Raw genomic sequence first — 23,769 nt, forward strand, 5'->3', positions numbered from 1 at the left:
GATGCTGCAATAAATCAAATCTACAGTAAAACATGGTGGAAATATTGAAGCCTCGGGGTGTTTTGTTTCTCTGGAGTTGGACTCCAGCACTGAATCTACTCCACTTTATCCACACAGAAGTAACACTGTGGGGGAAAGTTTATATTATTGGAGGATATTAAACACAAACACACCTCAAGACTTTTTAGACTTCCACTAATTCTTCAGATGACCAACGTGTGCTGACTTTAATCCTTTGCTGTCACCAAGATTAACATTACAATTGTTCCATTGAAGACTAAGAACACTGGGGTTTCACAGTGTTGTGAAGTCTTGTAAAGTCCCTGTAGTGCCTTAGTGCTGCTGTTAAAGCAAATGATGGGAAAATAAGTACTAGTATAGCCTCAAATTTTAGCTTTAAATTCATGTGGGAGAAGCTCAGAGTAGAGCTGCTACTCTTCCACACTGGCAGGTGACTCCTGCATCTGATTAGGATGCATCCTGGGTCAGGAGAAATTATATCTCTTGGCTGGTTTGGAAAAGTGTTACTTTTCCCCTGGATGAGCTTAGTAAGTGCCCAGAGAGAGAAATGGGTCTGGGCGTCTCTGCATAGACTGCTGCTCTTGCTACTCGGATAAGCGGCAGAGGATGGATGTCTATTCAAACTGTTTGTGTGTGTGTATTGAGGGATTTTTTTTAAACATATCTGCACAAATTGAATGCCACTGAAATGCTGCTCTCGCCCTGCTTACTTACTCTGTTAGTGTTTGGAAACTGAGTTGTATGGATCTCTTAGTGCCAAAATAGTGTTGTTGTTCTCACACGTGTCATGTTTGACCAGAAGAGGTCCAGTCAACACCAGGGTGTGAGCTGCTGCCTGTGGGTGCAGGATGTGAGATGTTTTTTTTCCCTCTACTAAAATTGTAACCACCCACAGGCAACGAGACAGTAATGAGGAGGAGGTTTACTACATTAAAACTTTACTCACTAATTAGATAGACGTTGCATGCATGGGAGACTAAATTAAATACAAATGCTTAAGGGACAAACCAAGGGTGTAATGAGCATGCAACACAGCATTGTATCATACTATGATGCCAGCAGCGTGATGAATTCTGCCATCGTGTATTATGACATTGATGGAAGATGTTTTTTTTGATTTATTTTAAGGTTCAGCCAAAGGGGAAGGGCACCATGTTATATATTAGTCAGTAAAGTCATCCACTACACAATGTGTAGAATATCTTTTTTCTTTTTCTTTTTCTTTTTTAGCTTGTAAACTCTTTTGTATAAATCCTGTTTGTGAGCTGCCTGAAAAAGTGTTAGTCAGTAGACCTAGAACATATGGTGCCGTAGGCCCTCCATCCGTTCAGACTGTATCTTTCCCATTTCCTGGAATCTCTGCTGCTTCCTATATTTTGTGTTTTCACTTATACTGCCATTAACAACCCCCTGAGGTAACATGACCCACAAGAAGCACAATCAGGGAGATGGGGGAAGGACAAATTGAATAACAACCTCATGACAAAGACACAAAGACAGCGAAAAAGGTTGTCTGTGTGTGCGCGCTCATGTAGATTTGTGAGCATGTGAGTGTGTGCAGCTATATGTGTGCTTTTTTTGTGGGTAAGCAGGGTCACGCTGTTTGCAGAAGATGAGGCTTTTGAACAGGGGGGTGATCATGTTTCATTAAACTGTAGATAAAATTCGATTTTTTCTTCTTTTCTCAGAACGAGGAAATAGAGCTGCAATTTGAGGTTGGTTGTGACATTTCATCCTGTGATTATATTAGCACCCTCTGCAAAGCAGCCACTGCATGGCTTGAAATGATGTTACCTAAGCTGACAAGAATTGATGGGATGACCTTACAGCTTGTCCACCGGTGGAAAATTGCTCCGTGGTTTCGCTGTGAAACAGTGGAGATGTGAAAAAGCCATGCAGAACTGTTGCATTTTTATCTCTCATATTACATCAGTGGAGCAACACCAGACTAACGTGCAGGAGATCAGAGCGGTAACACGTTCTTAGAAAAACCTCCAAAACATGAAGAAAATCTGTCTTATGCGAAACATACAGTGGAATACACAGCAGATTGAATTTTTGACGTACAGCCAAATAACAAAGTAGATACACATGCTCTAGGGGCCTTGTTTCATTATTCATCAACACATGCATCCATTAAATCTGCATAACTCATTTATTTGGCAGATGCAGTATGAAATGCCCACATATAGATTATATTGTATGACAAAATTACTTGAAATGGATTAGTTTTGAGGCAGAGCTGGAAGGTTCTCCCAGAAAACAGGGTAATAACAAATGTGTGGAAATGCAAATAGAGAAAAGGAAACTTTTCGGAGAAATAAATAATTCTGACAGAAGCTCAAACAGGTGAGTCCCAACTTCTGAGATGCATTTTTAAAGTTTTAGATAGAAGTAGACAGACTGGCGACCTGTCCAGGGTGTACCCCGCCTCTCGCCCTATGACAGCTGGGATAGGCTCCAGCGCCCCCCGCGACCCTGAAAAGGATAAGCGGAAGCGAATGGATGGATGGATAGATAGAAGTATAAAATACAGACCTTTAAAATAAGCTTAATATCACTCATCACTAATTTTTCTCTTTTGCATGTTTCAGATCATCAAACAAATATTAATATTAGGCAAAGAATTTTTCTTTTTTAATGTAAAGTGAAGCATTCCCAGTATAAGTGTCATAAAAATGTATCTAGCCTAATGCAGGTTGTTTGTTTCATGAATAAGAAACTAGTGAAAAAAATGTATTTTTGGTTTATAGGTGCTCCGATTACTTTTTGGGCAACATGAATCCCAGTTTCACTAGTAGTCTACCTTGTGCAGCCATATGTAAAAAAAAAATCATTTCACAGCCCAGTGCTGTTTCTTGGGGTTTGTTGTGCGCCTGACTGTGCCAACGTATATTCATCTCGATGTACTCTACTTCTAATACTTACAGTACATAACAGCAATGGATGAAAATGTGCTGCAATTCTCATTTTCTTCCACAGACTAATTTAATAGTGAACTGAGACTGCATTTCAGCAAAATGCTTTTCAAATGCTACATGTTACATGGATCAAATCAAAGGCTCCTTGAATGTGACTGGTCAGCAGGAATCAATATACAGAAAAAAGAAAAGCTTCCAGTCCTGCAAACATATTCTTTAATACTTGCGTACATTCATATGCAGATGTCTGTTTATAGAAATGAATATGTAAGTGACAATGCAGTTCCTCAAATGGCCACAAGAGGCTCACTCTAAAATCGATGTCATGATTTTACAATCAGTTACGAAAAGACTGCCCTGTTAAAAAGTACAACACGAACTACATGTTTACAAGTACGTTCAAAATAGGTCAGCCTGTGGGACTCTGTGGACATCTCTTCTGTAGAGGAAGAGGTATCATCAAGATGGTTTTTGGTAAATGTGAGATGAGCCTTTGTGGTCAGCAGAGGTTTTCTACTTGAAATCTCTTGTTGTTCTGGGTTCTTTTGTTCTTAGAGTAATTCTGGTCGCCCGGTCACTCCTGGGAAGGCTCGTCATTGTTCCAAGTTTTCTCCATGTGTGTATGTGGCTCTCAGTGTGGTTCACTGCAGTCCCAAAACCTCAGAAATGGCTTTGTAACCCTTTCCAGACTTTTAGATGTCAGTGACATCTTTATTTCTCAGGTGTTTCTTTAGCTCGTGGCATGATGTGTTGCTTTTTGAGTTCTTTTAGCCTGCTTCACTTTGTCAGACAGATTCTATTTAAGTGATTCCTTGATTCAAGAGGTCTACCAGTAATCAGGCCTGAGTATGTTCAGTGTAGCTGAACTCAGTTTTCCAAAAAAAAACAAACACTTTTAATGAGAGTTAATTTATGATTTAACAAAAGGGGCAATTAGTTTTTCACACCACTGTATCTTTTGGCTGGCTTGGGAACGCCTTGGTGTTCCCCTGGACAAGCTGGAGGAAGTGGCTGGGACGAAGGAGGTTTGGGATCCTCTGCTTAGGCTGCAGCCCTGGATATGCGGAAAACAGATGGTCAGCAGACACTGTCTGTAATAGCTAATCATGCTGTCTTAGGCCTAACATCCCCTAATTTGAGTAACTGAACTGGAACTGCTGATAGAGCTGTTGGTACTTTTGAAGTACCAAAGGTGCTAATCAGCAAGTGCTACTACTGTACATGCTACAGTATTGTTGGTCTGTTCGGTCATGCTTTTAGCTGTGAAATTAAAATGATATGCTTGATTAGTTGATGAATTTTAACCTGTTACATGATGTTTTAATGAAACTGTGATTAAAGATGTAAGAGTCTGAAGAAGTACTTTGTTGATTTGTTTAATTTATGCTCTTGTCACTTGGCCTGTGGTTTGAAAAGAAGAACAACCAAAACATTCCAGGTCCCTCTGGACTCTTTTTTACAGTAACATCTTGCTAATACTTGGAGGATCTGTTGATTTTAAGCATTTTTGAGTTGCTGTAAGTTGATTTAGTACTTACAGTTTATTTCCTGGAATGGGAGGAGGTATGACTACGTAGGCAGGCTTTGCAGCTCTTCTCGAGACCGATTCTGTTATGCAATGAAGGCTGTGCTGCGAGGTGTTCAACTGAAATGGGGTGTAACCCCATAAAGAGTCTTTCCTCATCCGCTTTAGTCAGTTGCTTTGCTTAGTTGTCACCTTCAAGTTGAAGATTCACAGTATTTATTCCCAGATTTATTCATAGCTTGCACTATAAAGATACTGCACTAATCAACTGGTGTAAAGTAAAAAAGGATACAAGAAGAAATTTAAGGGCCCTTCATCTCTGCCATCACATCTCTCATGTCACAGGGACACTGACTATGGCCATGTTTTACATAAAGTCCATAATTGCTTCCCAGGAAAGGTGTCATAGATACTATAAAATAGTTGATTACATGGACACTGGTAATATTATATTAATTATTCTCTCTTAGATAACAATTAAGTATACCAGTGTTGTAATATGAAACAGGTTAAAAGTGTTGAGTATTACAGAAGTGAGACACCTGATTTTACAAGCTATCAGTGATGACCTGGGGGTCATTTATGGAAATTTCACTCTGTAAATATATTTTACAGATGGTAATTTTTCCCCCGGTAGAGCATAACCCCTTCTATGACAAGCTAATCCCCAGCCAAGTGTGTAATTAAGAACAGCATTAGATATGCTGGGAACGTACCACACGTGTGTGACATGACGGTGAAGCGGCAGCCTGTGTCACCAGTGTGGTAACTAATCACCCGTCATTGGCTGTTACTGACCAAACACGCTCACTGATGCATTCAATGAGCTAAGTCTGATGAAGACGGAAGATGAGCATAACTAGCGTAGAGCATCATTATTAAGCATTACCCCTGACAGTAACATGTGATGTCTGTCACATGGACGCAGATTCATCTACATGAGACTGCGACACTGTCACAGGCTGGGTCTCCGACCCAGTACTCTGAGTTTTCTTTGTATTTTTTGATATGTTATTAGTTTGTGTTATTTCCTATTTGCCTTTAGTTTAGGCAGTTATTGTTCCTGGGTTTTCTATGTTTTGGGGTTTTCTATTTATTTCATCACGTATTAGGTCTGTTAAGTTGTGTTGTCATTTCCTGTTTTATTCTGATAATGTCATGTGTTCTTTGTTCATTGTATTTAGCTTTCCTCTCCTGGTCCTGTCATTAGGTTTATGTCTGTCAGCTGTTTTCCCCCATGTGTCGCCACTTCCCCTAATCACCTCATGTCTGTATTTAAGCCTTTTGTTTTCTTCATGCCATTGTCAGTTCGTCTGTTTATCTCACCAGAGTTACAGTCATAGTCATAGTCATAGTCTTAGCCTGTTTATTTTCCACCTCAGTCATAGTTATAGTTTTTGGTCTTAGTACCTTTAGTGTTTTGTTTCTTAGTGTTTTGCCTGTTTGCTTTGGTCTCTTGGTTCATTTCCTGCCGTCATCGCAATAAAGGTTCACTTTTCTGTTAATCATTACTATTCCTCGTCATCATCTGCTTTTGGGTCCTGTTTCCGCACACATCGGCGCACCCCGCCGTGACAGACACACCATGTCATTTAAATGTAACAGCAAGGCCGGAGGGAATTGTCAAGGTTTGGAGCCTGCGGCGCAAACCAGCGTTTGTACTGCTGGATCCATATCACATCACATCATACTCGCTTCAGTGTAGCAGAAATGGCAGGTATATCTGAGGGTATGTAAGGGAAATTCTACTCAGCAGTCCTTCCAACAATGATCTTTTGAGTCTTTTAAAAAATTAAACCACAACCTGATTCGAAGAAACAAATTTTAAAAGACAGGGTTTCGTTTTGTTTTTTGATGATCGGATGAATAATGCTGAAGATAAATCTTCTTGTATATAAGCACACTGATGCTTTTTATGCTGTGCCAAAGTGCCCGCAGACCACACAGCAAAGCCAGTAAATCCCCTCATGCTGCCTTCAGTACTCAAACATCCTACTTATAAACTCACCAAACTGACTACAATTCTGTTTTCCCTTCTTTTCTTCACAGATAACGACATAGCATATTTATGCCAACTGTTTTGTAAACACTTCACTGCTGATATCAATGTCTTCTGTCCTGTCTAATGCTTGTTTTTTTTAGTTTTTACACATTGTCATTTGCTTTCATTTTGTTTGTTATTGCTTCAGATTGGCTTGTTTTGTTCTGTCGCATTGCATTAATAATAGACACATAAAGCTGATACGGTGTGTGTGTTAGCAGACACATTTGTTTATACACACACCCAGCAGGCACAGATACGGGCGCTTGAATTATTGGCCCACTCATCACAGGTCTTTAATTGCAACGGCAGCTTCAGTCATGGTGGTCCATTACTAGCTAAACATACACAACTCTCAGTCAGAGAAACACTGAAAATAATATCACATGTGCACTAAAACAACAAACTAAACACAAACTGCTAATTCAACTTCCATCTTTAACAGTCCCATCACTCCTTATGCCATCAGATGACAATCCTTTCCAATTACTATACATAAAATAAATCTTTCCTCACCACCTCTATGGGATGGGAGTTTTAAATTACTGGGATGCAGTTATCATTAACCTACATCAAACCATCCATTCATTTTCTGAACTGCTTATCCGATTCAGTGTAGTGGGAGAGGTTGGAGCCTTTACCAGCTCTAAAGGGGGCAAGAGGATATGCCACCGGTTCATCATGAAGCTAATACACAGTGCAATCACCCATTTTTGCAGCATTTAAACTTAACCTCACATTTGTGTCACTGGACTAGAGCACTTGGAAAGAACAAACTGAAAAGAGAAAGGCCCCAGCTGGCCGATGCTGGTTGGCTAAAACATGTCGCACTTTTGCTGTGAGGCACTTGTGCTAACCACTGCACCACCAGTAACCTACATGAAATCTGACTTTCAAATGACAGGGAATGATCACTTGTGTCATGCAATCTTATGAATTGCTGGTTTCTGCATAAAAAGAGAAAAGCAATCTTAAATAGCAGAATGAATAACCAGTACTTGCCATTGGGATTTGGGTGTTTAAGCGTATGCTTAAGGTCATTAGTTTGACACTTGGTTTAGAGCAGGATTGGAAATTGGGTTTCTAAAAGTGAAACACTGATCCAAAACAAAAGAGTTAAAGATGTTAAAAAACAGAAATGAAGGGAACTAGTGAGTGAATATTGGGTTCACCACAGGAAATGATCATCGCTTACATATAAATGCAGCATTTCAGCTTTTGAGCAGGCTGCTTTCTGTGGATCCATTTCCAGTGTTGCAGCATTTCATGAAACTACATTAAAAAGTAACTTTATAAAATACTTGGATTACTTTGTTGCAACAAAAGCCATTAGTCTTACAAGTTAACAAATAAATTATTTAGTTTCAAACAAGCAATCTTCTGCTCTTAATGTGGCATAATGTAAAAGCCTTTGCAGTGCTATATTTTTGCCATATTTTACTGGCCCTGTTGTTCCTAATGTACAGGTAACACATTAGAAAGTAACTTCATAAAATGCTTAGATTGGTTTGTTGCAACAAAACTCATTAGTCTTGCAAGTTCAATTAAATAAGTTATTTAGCCTCAAACAAGCAATCTGCTGCTGTTAATTATTAGCCGTGTTTTATTGTTCCTTTAGAAAATCCCAGACACATTTGCACATTTGCACAGATTCTGTTTCCCTCCCTCTACTTGGCAGCTTGTTGTTTACCAGTGGAAAAAACCCAGTCTTACTGTTGGTTCAGTGTGTGCCATGTTTGGCTCTGGTGGTGATATAGCAGTGAAGAGTCTTTACCTTTGCATTACTTTGAATTTGGCTGATTAAAACATTCAGTAGTTCACAGCAAAAACGATGTGATTGATTACTTGTGACGGTACTAAAGTCATCAACAAGTTTAACACAGTCTACAGTTCAGCTTGTAGCAGATTTCTCAAAGTGGGGACAAGTTTTTTTTTCTCTAACATTATCATAGCGCTGACAGTGACTGAATCGCCTTTTCAAGGATACTCTTCACGTAAATCCACTGTGGGTCCACTGCTCTCTAAAAATATCCATCACAGCGAGTGGGCTCTGCGTACCAACAGGCTCTGCATGTTAATGAGGTTGTGTTCATCATGTAATACAATGCAAAGATTACACATTAAATATGGAGGTATACGTGCAGATAAAGTCTTGGCGGTATTTTGAGAAAGACTGAAGACAGAAAGTGTCAGAGCTGAGGAGCTGCCCTGCATTCAGAGTGGAGTAAGTCAGTAAGGAAGGAAATACAGAGTCTCCATGGACTCCTCAGACAACTAGAAGGAGAAGTCTTGAAATACTGCCTCTCCTGACTTGATCGGGGAGCAATATTTCCGGTTGAGTGAACGCTGGCGCGACTGGCTGCCGCTACTCACCGGCCGCCACTCACCACTATCGCTAAACGTTAACGCTACTGGACTCTGGACTTCTGGACTTCTGTCCTACTCCTGTTTCTAAGGCCCACCGGTGTCCCTACCCGGCTGTTCCTGTCCATGATGTGGCCTTTCAGGATCTATGTACTCTCAGTGTGGGTCTGGATCCTTATGTCATCGATCTACCGACTCGGCACTGGACTTCATCAATATACAGCTGATGAGCTCCTCCGGCTCCGCTTCTCTTTAGCTGCTCCGCCGCTGGCTGCTCTTCATTTCCACACGGACATTGCCTTCCTCCCTCGTCGAAAGTACGTACATCGAGGCTCCCGTCGGTATTTCCATCAGGATAATTCCAAACCAATTCAGTCCTTCTGGTCCACCTCTGGTCGCTCTCAACGGAACCCCTGCAGGTCTATTGACCACAATGTTCTGACTGGTCTGCCTAGGTCGGCTAACACTCTCATCCAGTCCGACAGTATTTCTGTCAACTTCGGCCTGCTTAATATCCGTTCGCTTACGAACAAAGGACATCTCATCCAGGATCTCCTAACAGACCGTAAGTTTGACTTTTTCTGCTTGACTGAGACATGGCAACAGCCCAATGACTTTTCGCAACTCAACGACTCCACCCCCCCGGGGTTTGTTTACACCTGCCAACCTCGCGAGTCCGGCCGTGGTGGTGGCCTCGCGATAATCTATCGCGAGAACTGGAAAGTCTCGCCGCTGTCCGCCCCTACGTACAGCTCCTTTGAATCTGTTGTTTGTCAACTTTCAGGACCTACCCCAACTGTAATAGCTGTCATCTACCGCCCCCCAAAATTTAATTCTGTTTTTATCAGTGACTTTGCCGATCTGCTGACCAATCTAGCTACTGTCTCCCCTAATATAATATTGCTGGGTGACTTTAACGTTCACGTGGATAACTGCGACCATCCTCTTACCAAGGACCTTCTATCCTGCCTTGATAGCTTCAGCCTTAAACAATACATAAACTTCCCTACCCACATTAAGGGCCACACTTTGGACCTAGTCTGCTGTTCTGGACTTACCCCCTCCATCTGTACAGCTGACGAACTGCTAATTTCGGATCATCTACTTCTCTCCTTTAATGTTCACATGACCCTCTCTGTAATTAACAATCCCCGTATTATCTCTTTCCGGAATATCAAGAATATAAATCTTGATATCCTTTCCTCTGCTTTTTCTAGCTGCTTGTCTTCTAACAACTTAGCTATTCAAGAGGACCTGGTACTTTTTTATAATCATAGCCTTAGTAGTATTTTAAATTCCCTGGCTCCACAAAAAACCAGAACTGTACTTTTTTCTCGCTCTGCACCCTGGTACACCCCTGAACTCCGGCTACTGAAAGCTAAAGGCCGACAGCTTGAACGTCTCTATAAGAAAACTGGCCTTACTATTCATAAGGATATGTTTAATAACCACGTTCTGTTTTACCAGGAATGTATTAGTCAAACCAAATCTGCTTATTACTCTGCTATTGTCTACTCAAGTGAGAACTCTACCAAGACCCTTTTCTCACTATTCAACTCTTTTAACAGGCCACCTGATTCTCTCCCTGCTCATCTCTATTCATCTAACTTCTGTGATGCTCTAATGCTATTCTTTATTGATAAAATTCATAAAATACACTTAGACCTGGACCCTAATGCTCAATGTAGCTTCTCTGTCCTAACTTCTCCCCCTTCTCACTTCCTCTCTGTTTTTCAACTTCCATCCTTAGTTGATATTGCTGATCTCATCCATAAATCAAAGCCTTCTACCTGCCAGCTCGATCCTATCCCCACTGTCCTCGTCAAAGCCTGCTTACTCCCTCTCCTTCCCCTCATATCTGCTATTATTCACTCTTCACTCACCACTGGAACTGTTCCTGCTTCCTTCAAAGTTGCTGCTATTACCCCAATTCTGAAAAAAACTGGTCTAGATCCCAACAACTTTAATAATTTTCGTCCTATCTCCAATCTACCATTTCTCTCAAAAATCCTTGAAAAAATAGTTGCTTCACAAGTCCATCTTCACCTAACTGATAATAACCTTTATGAACAGTTCCAGTCTGGCTTTCGTCCTCTACATAGCACTGAAACTGCTCTTATAAAAATAACAAACGACCTTCTTATAGCAGCTGATTCTGGTCTCCTCTCCATCCTTATCCTTCTTGATCTGAGTGCAGCTTTTGACACCATCTCTCATCCCATTCTCCTTAGCAGATTAGCTTCTATTGGTCTCTCTCACACTCCACTAGCCTGGTTTAAATCATACCTATCTGACCGCACTCAGTTCATTCAATTAAAATCCTTCACTTCTCAGCTTTCTCCTTTATCCACTGGGGTGCCCCAGGGATCTGTCCTCGGGCCCCTTCTTTTCATCATCTACCTTCTTCCACTCGGACATATTTTTCGTAAATATAATATTCAGTTCCACTGCTACGCCGATGACACCCAGCTCTATCTCTCTACCAAACCTGACTCTACTCTTCCTCCACCCTCCCTCATCCTCTGTCTAGCTGAACTTAATTCTTGGTTCTCCTCCAACTTTCTTAAACTCAACAGCAATAAATCGGAACTTCTTCTGGTTGGCACTAAACGACTGCTATCCAGAATTAACAATTTCTCTCTCACCATCAATAACTCGCTGGTCCCTATCTCTCCCTCTGTGAAAAGCTTGGGTGTCATTCTCGATAGCACATTATCCTTTAACTCACATATCAATAATATTACACGTGCAGCATATTTCCAACTCCGTAACATTAATCGCCTCCGCCCCTTCCTCACACCTCACGCCACTGCCATTCTCATCCATAATCTTGTTATCTCTAGAATTGACTACTGCAACTCATTATTATTTGGCCTCACACAAAAATCTATCAACAAGCTCCAACGTGTCCAGAACTCTGCTGCCCGTATTATTACTAGGACTTCTTCTACCCACCACATCTCCCCAATCCTGAAGCAACTTCACTGGCTCCCGGTCAAATTTCGCATCCATTTTAAAATAATTCTGTATACATTCAAGGCTATTCATTCTCTCTCTCCACCGTACCTCTCTGACTTATTACAGATGAAGCTCCCATCCCGCTGCCTCAGATCTTCATCTTCTCTTTCTCTCTCTGTTCCCTCTGCTCGTCTGATCACAATGGGAGGGAGGGCCTTTAGCTGCTCTGCCCCTCGACTTTGGAATTCCCTACCCCCGGACCTCAGAAATATTAGTTCATTCTCTCTTTTTAAGTCCACCCTCAAAACTCATCTGTTTAAAATTGCCTATTCTTAAATTTCTGTATGTTTTAACTTTTATCTTCTATTTTTACCATTGTGTATATTTCCAGTTTTTATCTGTTGTACAGTGTCCTTGGGTGCTTTGAAAGGCGCTATTTAAATAAAATGTATTATTATTATTAATATTTCCCTCTGCGACTCTGCAAAGAGCCTCGGTGCTTAACCTTTATCAGCTTTAGTACTAAGCACTGATTCCTTTATACCTTTGGGTACTCTTCAGCTGGCAGGTTGTTCCACAAACCTTTGTCAACTGTTCTATTCCTTTTTGTCACACATTGCAATTTACAGCAATAATAATGGCAGACTTATGAAACAAAGATATTAATAATTTTGAGAAAGGTTTAGCTGAGATGTGTCTTTTTCTTGGTTCTGCTTTGCAATATTACGAGTGTTGCATTGCATAACTGAGTGCTGTCAACATAATTTCTATGTGTTTTAATTTTAGGGTCAGAATTTGATCAGTGACATCTACTTGGCTAATTAAGCTAATGAGCTGGTTGAAAACTGTAACTTAGGCTGACTTATTAAATGATCCATGATGATTTAATTTTCATAAAGAGCCTTGTAAAGACTTAAAGGGTACATTTGAGAAAAAAAAAGGTCAGCTATTCATTGATCCCTGGGGAATGTGAAATCAAACTGTGAATATTTAGTAGAACTTTCTATTACAGCTCAGTAATAACATAGCAATAGCAGGGCAATGAGATAGGAAGAAGGAGGTTATACAGAAATAGTAAGTTATTAACTTTTAATTAATAATAATAGCTGAATAATCTTACATTGAAATATATGTATTTGGGTAATAACAGGTCAGAAATTTGGGGTAATAATGTAAAAAGAAACTACTAATTCCTAATGAGCAATTAGTAATAATATAATTATAATTAGTAATTATATAATTAATATATATATATATAATATATATATATAATATATATATATATATATATATATATATAATTCTCAATATGATTTATATACTAATTTGTAGTAGTTATGTCATAATAATAAGGTAATATTGGCTGATGTTTTGAACATATATGGAAATTCCTGTTTAATAATGCAGGAATTAATTCCACTTCATGTCAACAACGTTATTCTGTGTTTGTTTTCACATTATTACCCTCAGTTTCTGACCTGTTATCACCCAGTTACACAAATTCCAGCTGTAACCACTGTTGACAAAAGATAATTACTTATAGATTACTTGAACATTACTTTAGCAATTGAGATATGTAACTAGTAGAGCAGCAAGGTAGATGCATGTCTAGCTTGCTGACTGCATGTCTTATCCTGTCTTCCTTCATCTGCTGGGACCCCAACCGGTCCCAGCAGATGGCCCCTCCCCTCCCTGAGCCTGGTTCTGCCGGAGGTTTCTTCCTGTTAAAAGGGAGTTTTTTCTTCCCACTGTGGAGTGCTTGCTCATAAGGGGTCATATGACTGTTTCTTTTTTCTCTGTATGTATTATTATTATGTTTCTATGTCAGGATTCTTAAAAAATAAAAAAACTAGGTGAATTCTTCCTACTAGCCGTGGCATCGGCAGATCTGGTTTATCTGTATGTTAAGCTTCTGTGCGCTTGTTTATTTGGATTTGTAAATAAATAAAAAGCAAATAAGCAAATAAAAAAACAACCAAAAAAAAACACACACACAAACAAAATCAACACAATATTCTCACCTTCTTTCTAAACTAAACTAAACTACACATCCATGGCTGTATTTTCACTGGGATGCCATCGGTTCTGTTTTGACAGTCTCTGTGTTTTCAGAAGGAAACCTGCATTTAACATTGTTTTAGCAAGTACAAATCAGCTCTGGAGAAACATGATATTTTTTTCCAGTGTAAAAAATTGATTTCAGAGTTTTCAATGGGAATGCTGACAGTTTGAGATCTTTCTACTGTAGTTTTGGTGATGAACTGTATATTTGGGAGGTAAGCAGTACTTATCACTTATAATACACAACTACACACTGTAATCTATCCTTCTATAACAATGACATCTTTTAAGTAGGCACTGTATGACAGAGAAAATAACATGATGATTTTTGTCCTTACTCTCACTGAGGCAGTGGTGCATGTCCAATCCTCTGCATGCTCTTTCCTTTTCTCCACTCTTGCCTGCACATCATGAATGCAACTCTGCTAACATCTCTTGTTTAGCCCGTCTTCTAGCATTTTTCATGTTAACACAGAGTTTTAGGTCTTCCCTGCTGACGCATAAATCATTTCACAGGGCTGGCTGAATTAAATCTCCGCAGGTAAACACCAGAGGGGATTTTAATTTTATTTCAGAAGGATCAGACCCTGGAGAGCCCAGTTCTCCAGCCTGAACCTACTTCCCTTTGAACTCTACTTAGATTTTTTGGGCTTTTGGCCATAAGTAAATCCAGTGTATCTGTGAGACCTAAGAGGACAGGAGGCTTTTGATTCATGGTTTGTTTGAAGAAAGAATGTGCTGAGCGCATCCCAAATGAGGATTGACCTTGGACTGATACGTCTGAGCAGTTTTTTGAAGTTATGTATGTATTCAGGCCCTTCTTCATCCACCAGAAGCACTGGGGTCACATAAATCCTCCTTAAACGTTTATCCACATGTGTCACAAACCAGATTGGATTCTCAGGAAATTGAAAAGATTTAAGGCAAATAAAAAAATAAGAAGTTCTACACCTATAAACTTTGTCTAAGTCTGACTTGTGGGGCTGTAGTATGTCTAAATTGAGCAAATCCGCATCTGCTTATTACAATTTAAAGAGGGGTCTGCTGATGGGTTTGCAAACAGGGATTAAAGGCTGTTTTGTTATGCAATTCCACAAATACACAAACTGCTGTCAGATATTCAGTTAAATTGTGTTAAGAACTAAAACTTGCATGGTGAAAAAAATGGAGGTGGACCAATAGGATCACTGCTATGTCCTCTTTAAAACAGAGCACACTGTACCAGGGCACTCTGACATTTTCAGGATGAAGAGAGAGGTCAAGAGGTGAATGAGCCACAAGAGCTTCCCCCAAGAGAATATTTAGGCTATGCTACGATTCTATGAGAGGCAAGTAAATGTGTTGAGAGAATTAAATGAGGCGGCTTTGGAGGAGAAACGATTCTCTCTGTTCGTAAAGATTGTGGCTCAGTGTGCAAAAAGCATTCATTTAGTTCCAAAATCAAGCAAATCCAAATTAAATAGTAAATAAAGAAAATTAAATCATTTATATGAAAAGTTTGCCAATACTGATCTGCTTTCTCAGATTGCAGATAGACAAATAACCCAGACTGATGTTCCGTGGTTCACGACTCTCTACCTGACATTGAATGCTCATGCATTCAGGTGCATCACGTAAAATCCACCCAATTTGTATGGTTTCCGATTGAAACAGAGAGTCTTTGTTGTTATGATTAGACTTCTAAAAATGTGAGAGAGTGACAGACTGATGTTTGTTTTTAAACAGCAAACAGTTAAGTCACTCGTCTGCATCAACTTCCTACCTGAACCTAGTTTAGCAAGTTCAGTTTAGAACTTTGTTAGGTGCCCCTGTTCAACTACTTGTTAATAAAATATCTAATCAGCATCATATAGCATCAAATCTGTGCATTTCAGCTTGTTAACATGCTCAAGATCTGCTGAAGTCCCATTTGAGCATCAGAGTGGGGAAAAGACCTACTTTGACTGTGGCATGGTTGTTGGTGCCACTCGTGTCAGTCGTAGTACTTCAGAAACCGCTGATCTATTGTGATTTTCACACACAACGATCTATAACAGAGAATGGTCTGAAAAAGAGAAAATATTTGGTGAGCAACAGCTTTCTGAGTTAAAAGGCCTTGTTGATGCTCGAGATCATTGGAGAATATCTGATATATGAAGAAGAACATCACTGAATGAACCTTTAGCCAGATCAGGTAGAGCAACAGAAGACCACACCGGGTGCTACTCCTGTCAGCTATGAACAGGAAACTGATGCTACAATTCACACAGTATCACCAAATTTCGACACTAGAAGATTGGAAAACATTGCTTGGTCTGATGAGTCTTAATTCTTCTGCAGCACTGGATGGTAGGGTCAGATTTGGTGTAAACAACATGGAAGCATGCCTTATATCAATGGTCCAGGCTACTGTTGGTGATGTAATGGTGTGGGGAATCATTTCTTATATACTTTGGGTCTCTTAGCATCAACTGAGCATGATTTAAACACAGCAGTCTACCGCAGTGTTGTTGTTGACCATGCCCATCTCTGTGCACAATCTTCTGATGGCTGCTTCCAGCAAGATAACACACCATGTCACTCAGATGATCTCAAACTGGTTTCTTGACCATGATTACTGTACTCAAAATGCCTCAAAGGTCATGTGGGGGAACAGTAGATTCACATTATGGATGTGCAGCAACAAATCTCCAGCAACTATGTGATGCTATTAAATCCATATGGACCAAAATCAGAAATGTTTTCAGCACCTTGTTAAAACTATGCCATGGAGGCAGATCTGTTCTGAACAGTAGTTAATGCTAATTTACCAGTCTGAGAATTAAGGCTAGAATTTACATGTTAGAGTAGCTTAACCTCTTAAGCCCCAACGCCTAACCAATCTCCTGCCTTTTGGCCCTGTATCTGGGGGCGTTGGGGCTTATAGATATGATATCCTAGGCTGTTAGGAAACTTCATCATTATTTCTGAAGCACTACAGTTTTTTTTTTTAAAGGAGTCGTATAAAAACAAACCAAAAAAAATTTACAAAATACATTTTCTGTTCATGTCACTTCTTGGATACGAGGGAATGAGGCACTCTTTGTGGTTACATGGTTTACTTTACTTTGCACTGCTGTGTAAATTTAGTGAGCATCAAAAGGTTGATGCTAAATAAGCATTTTCCAAAACAACTTCAGTAACTCAAAGACTCACAAATCATGGCAATAAATACTCTGACCACTTAAATCCAGGCACTGTATCACATCTTTGTGTTCTCTGGAAACTGATGTTTTCTACCTTGCAGCATATGTAAGAAATTACACTGAACATGCAGGACAGGGTTGAAGCGAGAGGGATTTAGGTTTGGATAAAAATACTGACCTGGAAAGAGCATCAAGAGAAATGCTAAGAACATCACCGTTTCCCCTGAGTAATGATCAAAGATGAGGTCAAGGAGCTGCGCTTTCAAAGTGGTGTCCTCATCTGTAATTAGAGCAAAGAAGCTTGTCGTAATCAAAGGTTCTGTTTTCCTTTTTTGGTCCCTTTGAGGCTGTTTAATAGCGATGGACTTATGTAAGCATAGGTCAAGAGAATTTTAACCAGCAAAGCTGCTGATTTCCCACACCGTGCCCACCTTTGACCAGAGCATCGGGGATTCTCTTTATCTTTAATCTGTTATCTTCTTGTAGCTAGCTTCAGGGAGTTGGTCGAAAATCCTTTACTTGAGGAAGAGTATCACTAAACGAACAAGGAAAAGTTCAGCAGTAAACCTCCCACTGTTAGGAATAAAAGACAATGAAACTCACTTCAAATTATCAATACGTTTGATGTCATTACAGATTTCTTGTTGGGGATTTTTTATTAGATACTAGAGTACCACTAAAGGGTCACAAGATATTTAACAAAGTGTGAGATGAGATATGACTTCATGTCAGTGTACTTCTTAAATATCAGTTTAAACTTTTGATATGTTTTCTATCTTCTATTGTGAATAAATTTTCACAGACTGGCCTTTGAGGTGTGGTCGATAAACACAACAAAGTAAAGCCAGTACCGGTACCAAACAAGCAAAGATTTTTTCATAACACGGGAAAAGACCCAGGGGAACCAAGTTAACGATAAAAATTTTTTAAAAAATAACAATAAAAGCCCTGAAAACCATAAATTTCACACCCGAGCCTCAACTCTTGTGGCCCGGTACCAAACGACTGATGGACCGGCACAGGTCCGTGGCCCGGGGATTGGGGACCGCTGGTTTACAGGGCGGTGTATCCTGAGCTATGCAGCATTTCACTGTTTCGTTCCACAGGTATAAATCAGCCCTGAGTGCTTTCTTATCTGCATTAATACACTTATATTAGTCATCTGCACATGCTCAGATTACTTTTCCAGAGGGGATAGCTTCATCCTTCCACCCATCGCACACTAATTCCTGTTGTTCATGTTCTATTGTTCATTTTTAAAAGTGAACTGTAATTTCCAGATAGGTGTCTTTGTTCTCCTCCACACTTTCATAAGCATACTGTTCATATTCATTTCCCCAGGCCTGCTTATCACCTTGATGGCAAGGCTGACTTTTTCCAGCTATTTTTTGAAGCTTTTTTAATGTGTTGCCTCTCAGCTTCTTGTTACTTTTCTAGTCTCCCTTTTATATCACAAGTCTGTGAAATGGCACCGAAAATGATTTCTCGGTAAAACTAGCAGTCAGAATGACATCATATTTGTGTTCATCATGGTCATGCTTCTTTTACTTCTCTGACATCCCCTGTGGCCGACTTCAACATCATCATTATTATCAACTAAGAGGATAATTCATGTCCTGCAGCTCGCTCTTGTAATCAGTTATACGAAGAAGAGGAAAAGGAGAAGCACAACGAGTCCTCTTTTGCCTCTATTGGCTCACTGCACATGCTTTTTAAATCTCATAAAAATGGTTGCTGTATCAGTGCCTCAGCTGAATCAATGTGATGATAAGTCTCCAAGTGATATCTGTCAATGAGCGGCTGTAGCAGGAAGACACTGAGCTCTGTGATTTAGCCTATGAGGACTGAGGGCCTAAGATATGTGGGTTATTTCAGGGTCCGGCGTTGTGTCATGACCCTCCTTACTCTGAGCCTTACTCTGGGGAATTGGGAACTCCTTCTCTCATCTCACGTCTGCCTCGCAGATTTTCTTGTGGTCTGCTGGGATCAACTCTGCAGTCCTGCGCTTTTATAAAAAGAAAGCTTGGAAGGATTGAAACTGACATTGCTCTGCCACCACCCCTCAGAGCCACCCAAAGCAGAAAATGAATGATTACAATGATGGGTGCTAAGATAAAATAGGGGCATTGTACCCCACCTAGACAAATGCCCTTGTTATGGCAACTCATTACAAGGGTGCAGAAGAGCCTCTGGCACGTGTTTGCATATTAACTCCACAGCACTTCAGATGTTTAGATTCTTATTCATCATGCAGTACCATCAGAAATAAATTCACTCTGCAGCAGCACCACAACCCCAAGGGAATTAGAATCCTTAATAAATTATTTATAATAATAATTATAATAATAATGAGTAAGACATTTTCTTTCTATAGCACTTTTCAAACCAGTAGATAATTCTTATAACAAATAAAAACAAGACATATACCGTGAAAAAACATTGAATAATGTGAAAGGTAAAAAAGAAATAAAAAACTAAAAACTAAAATCTATAGAGGAGGCACAAAACATACTATCAAAGCCTTTGTGTAAAGGGAGGTTTTGATAAGGAGCAGACACTGAGATTGCTATCATGTGTTGCTCTCCTGCAGGCTCTGACAGAAAATGTACAATTTCCTTTTGTAATGAGGTGGGCTGTTGGAACAGTAAGGGTGAAGAACTGCAATAAGTTCTGCAACATGCTCAGAATTCCTGCTAAGTATCTGTTTTTGGTCCCACCAAAATACTGATTTGAATTAGGGTAAATTTGGGGGGGGAAGTGCAGGCTGCACTTAAAAACTTCTTAACCAGGCATAACTACATGCCAGGTTCAGAAGCTGCACTGCCTCCCAGGTAAACGTTTACTGGATTATATCTGCACTGCTCAGGTGTGCTCAGAAATAAAGTGCACAGCCAACAAAGATGCCACAGTGCCCTGTACTGCACCTGCAGATCACTGAAACACAGAAAGAAACCAGGCTGGCAAAGATGTGACTTTCAGGTGGCGATTTCTCCTATAAGAGTCTATGAACTGTCGACCCTTTTTTTACATACCGTAGATGAACTGCAACCTTAATGCCATCTTGTTCAAAGACAAGGTTCTGTTAGCAAACATTTCCAGAAAGTAAATGCTCCCAACCACTCTGCAAAAACTTCACATCTGCAGGTTACAACAACAGTAACAGTAACTCAGGTGATTTCCCACAAAGACAATAACACATTAGAAGATAGCAATGTGGCAGACACCACAGGACATCTCAGGAGGTCCATTAGTTTGAACTGTTCTGGCAGCAAAGAGATGTCTACTTAATCCTGGTCTTAGTGTTGTGACTGCAAATTACCTGAGACTGGGTCAGTGAACGTCAGTGTTTGCTCTTAGGCCTACACTGAGTATAGTATGGTAGAGTAAAGAATTTAAATTGGATAAGTAAGAGTTTTGAAAATTAGACCTCTTTTCTCAGTGTCAGTCTTGTCAGTGATTTCCTTTCCTAGCTAAGAATCAAGGTAAATCATTTTCTTACTTTTCAGATGGTCCAAAATGTTACAGCTTACCTATTAACAGAGACATTTTATCCACACAGCCCTCAGTTTTTTTTTTTTTAGATATGACTTTAACATTTTCGTCTTTGTTTTTAACCCATTATAAGGATTGGTTAATTCTCGGATCTTTTATCCTTGCACATTTTCATGGAATCAATGGGGTCCACAGGACAGATGCTCCTACATGTCCCAAAGTGATAATCAAATGTCATTTCAAAACTTCATTTTATTCTTTTCACATTTAAACAGTTTGAGCTTCATAATTTCTTGTTTTAATCAAAACTACCAGCTGAGTATGGTCTAGACTCCTGGTGGTAGTGTGTCCGTCACGATGGAGTTTATATTTACTCCAAAAAAGTGACTTTGAGTCTTTGAATACAAGAATCAATCCTAGAACTGAAGTGCAGATATTTCAGTATTGATTCGCACACCACAGGTGTGTATTTGGTACCATTTAGTGACAAAGAACAAACAAACAAAAATCAATTAACTCTGCTTAAAGCCTGAGCTTTAATATTTGCCCTTTTATTATCACATTGTAATTAGGCAGATTAATGTGATTTGCAAGAATAGGTGGGTATTAACTGGACTTAACTACATTGGCATGTCAAAGTTATATTTGGCCTTTAATTACTGCATTCCCAGAAGCCCATAATCAGTAATTTTATAACCAGGACACGCATTCAAAATGTCTAATTTAATCAAAATTAGGCTGCTTATGTCTGAGATGTCATGCCCCACTTATAAAAATGTTAATTACATCACCCTCACTCTTCATGCATGCTCCCTTAGTGGGAGGTAAACCATGTTTGGGACACCATTTCTTTTCATCTGAGAGTCCCAGCTTATACATATTGTGCTCAGCCACACACTGCTATTTGTTTGGCTAGCACTCATCAGCAGTCTACCTTTAGCTGAGGCATCACTATCCCTCCGCTTACACCCATCAATGCTCCATCACGGATCTGTCCGGCCGTTGTCAGCTGATTGTCATGCTGTACACTTCTTGTAAGCCAATCTGTCATGCACTGTTAATGTTTGAAGGCCATTGTACCGAGTGCTGTTTGCATCAGCTACATCACAAGAAACTGAATGATGTGACTGAGGAGTACCAGACTATGGATACTTCGGTTTCTTTGATGCTACACACCCTTTTTGGTTTTATTGTTTGAACAAATTAAGTCAAAGTCGCAGTAATCTTCTTAGCAGGATATGGTGTGTTGTGATGAAATTTGTAATTGAATCAGATAGCTCTACCCTGTCAAAACTGTTTACTGAATCAATATTTACTAAAGTTGATCCTTAACAAAAGAGAGCAATTTTCTCTAACAACACCGATTCTACAGCAGGTGTATTAAAAATGTCTGTGTGTAGACAGAAAAATTTAACCCTCAACAAGTCCTCCAGAATAACATGATATAATATATAATAGACATTATCCATGAACATGGAGAGGAAACTGTCGTGAGATATTACGCCCTGAACTGCCCCTGTAACTGTTACAAATCAAATATATTCACTAGAGTGAGTTTATGGTTCAGGTTCCTAATGCTTGAATCGTGAAAAGAAAAATATTGATCTGAAATATGAATCAGTCTTTTACATTAAATGCAGAACATCTGTTGCATCCAAACTATGTGGTACAACCAGTCTGTGGTTTATTCTTGCGCGTGGAGTCATTGGTCCTTCAGCCAACCGTGGAGAAGAGCAAAGTTACAACATACAAAGAGTTGATGTGAGATTGTGTGTTAAAAACAATGAAAAGTGTCCACTGCAGTCACTGTCTGTCACGAGGTGGAAGTAATTTTTTACCCTCTGTCTTATCTGGTGCTTGTATTAGTGGATTTGATTGTTTTACATTTTGCATGTTTTTAATTGACCTTTTTTCTAGCATTCTTTTAATTTTGAAAGTAGTTGTTTAACTTTGTACCTATATCACCACAATTAACAAAATGAACCACACCAGGTCAGTACAGTACCACACAACAGGGCACAGCAATGAAATAGCATCAGAGCAATACAGCGGAGAATATAGTGGAGAAACTAACAGAACATGGACGGCAGTATGCCAGGAACGCTAGCTAGGGTTGGTTTTAGAGGTAGGAGGTAGACAGTCATTGAAAGCAGCCCAGGCTTTGTTGGAGCACTGATAGAAGCTGGGAAATGACTGGCAAGTTGAGTGCAATCCAGCCACGAGCAGAGTTTGGACCTTTGCTGGACCCTTGAGGTCGGTGTGCAAAGTGCAGGATGGGAGATAGGCAGGTGTAGAAGGAGGAACACAACGTGTCTCTGCGATTTTAATTGTGGACTTTTTAGCATTTGATGTTTTAGAGGCTGTGGTGGCAGTGACAGTGTACAAGATGTTTAGTTAAGTTCATAATAGACACTTGCAGCCGCCATTTTTTTGACTCCTTGGTTACCATCCACCTTTCGGCTGCTCTCCACCCAATTTCTCTCACATCTGTGGTTCTGTATTTTGATCTTTGTTTTTTTTGTTCGTGCTTCCTCCATCTCCCTGTTCCAGCCCACTTTTCAACCAAGTAGCATATTACCTGCACACATTTGCACACACGTTTGGGACAGGAGCACGTTTGCGTACGTTGGAAACCTCCCTCTTTAGGCTCTGCATAGGAACTTACCCATGCCAACAGACACAACTATAGTACCATAAAACAAACATAATGTAGGAGCTTTGCCATTACATTCAAAGGTGTGGGGTTGTTAGTGGCTCAAATCAAATGCAAGAATTTCACCTAGAAGACTGGACTTCAATCCCCCTGGAGACAACCATTTTTAGATGTTTGCCAAGTACTTTCATCAACAGCTTGGTGAGGTTTAGGTGATTAATATTTACTTTGCTTGTCAGTTGTGGAACTTTTAGAGTCAGGGTCATGGTTACACCACTGTTACACTTTCTACGTTAGCATGCATGTGCCTGTTTAGAGCCAAGGCTTTGTTATCTCTCTGCAGACACTACACTACACAGGTACTGACTACACAAACATCTTCCAAGCAGACTAGAAATAGTATAAGAACAACTATTTCCCTGAGGTGTCTGCAGCTGTCTGTGTGTTCATCAGCAAGGAAGTATAATCCCACCATAAGCCGCTTTCATGCATGAACTCTGGACAGTGTCAACAGAATCAAGTTGGGATATTGTCCACAGTTGCCCTTTCCCACGTGGCACATAACATCC

The 23,769-nt window shown here is 39.9% G+C and overlaps 1 protein-coding gene across 1 annotated transcript in view; it reads left to right on the forward strand.

Moving 5' to 3' along the window:
• Window positions 1–23,769, forward strand: part of syt6a (synaptotagmin VIa) — a 121,025-nt gene that overhangs the window by 44,423 nt on the left and 52,833 nt on the right. The window contains exon 2 of the mRNA XM_085442987.1: window positions 8,965–9,618. Within this exon, the coding sequence (XP_085299113.1) occupies window positions 8,965–9,618 (654 nt within the window). The remainder of the gene's footprint in view (window positions 1–8,964; window positions 9,619–23,769) is intronic.

Source organism: Copadichromis virginalis, linkage group LG20, assembly GCF_057382275.1.
Source record: "Copadichromis virginalis isolate Kocher_CV1m ecotype Utaka linkage group LG20, C_Virginalis_male_GT1.1, whole genome shotgun sequence".
Taxonomy (NCBI): domain Eukaryota; kingdom Metazoa; phylum Chordata; class Actinopteri; order Cichliformes; family Cichlidae; genus Copadichromis; species Copadichromis virginalis.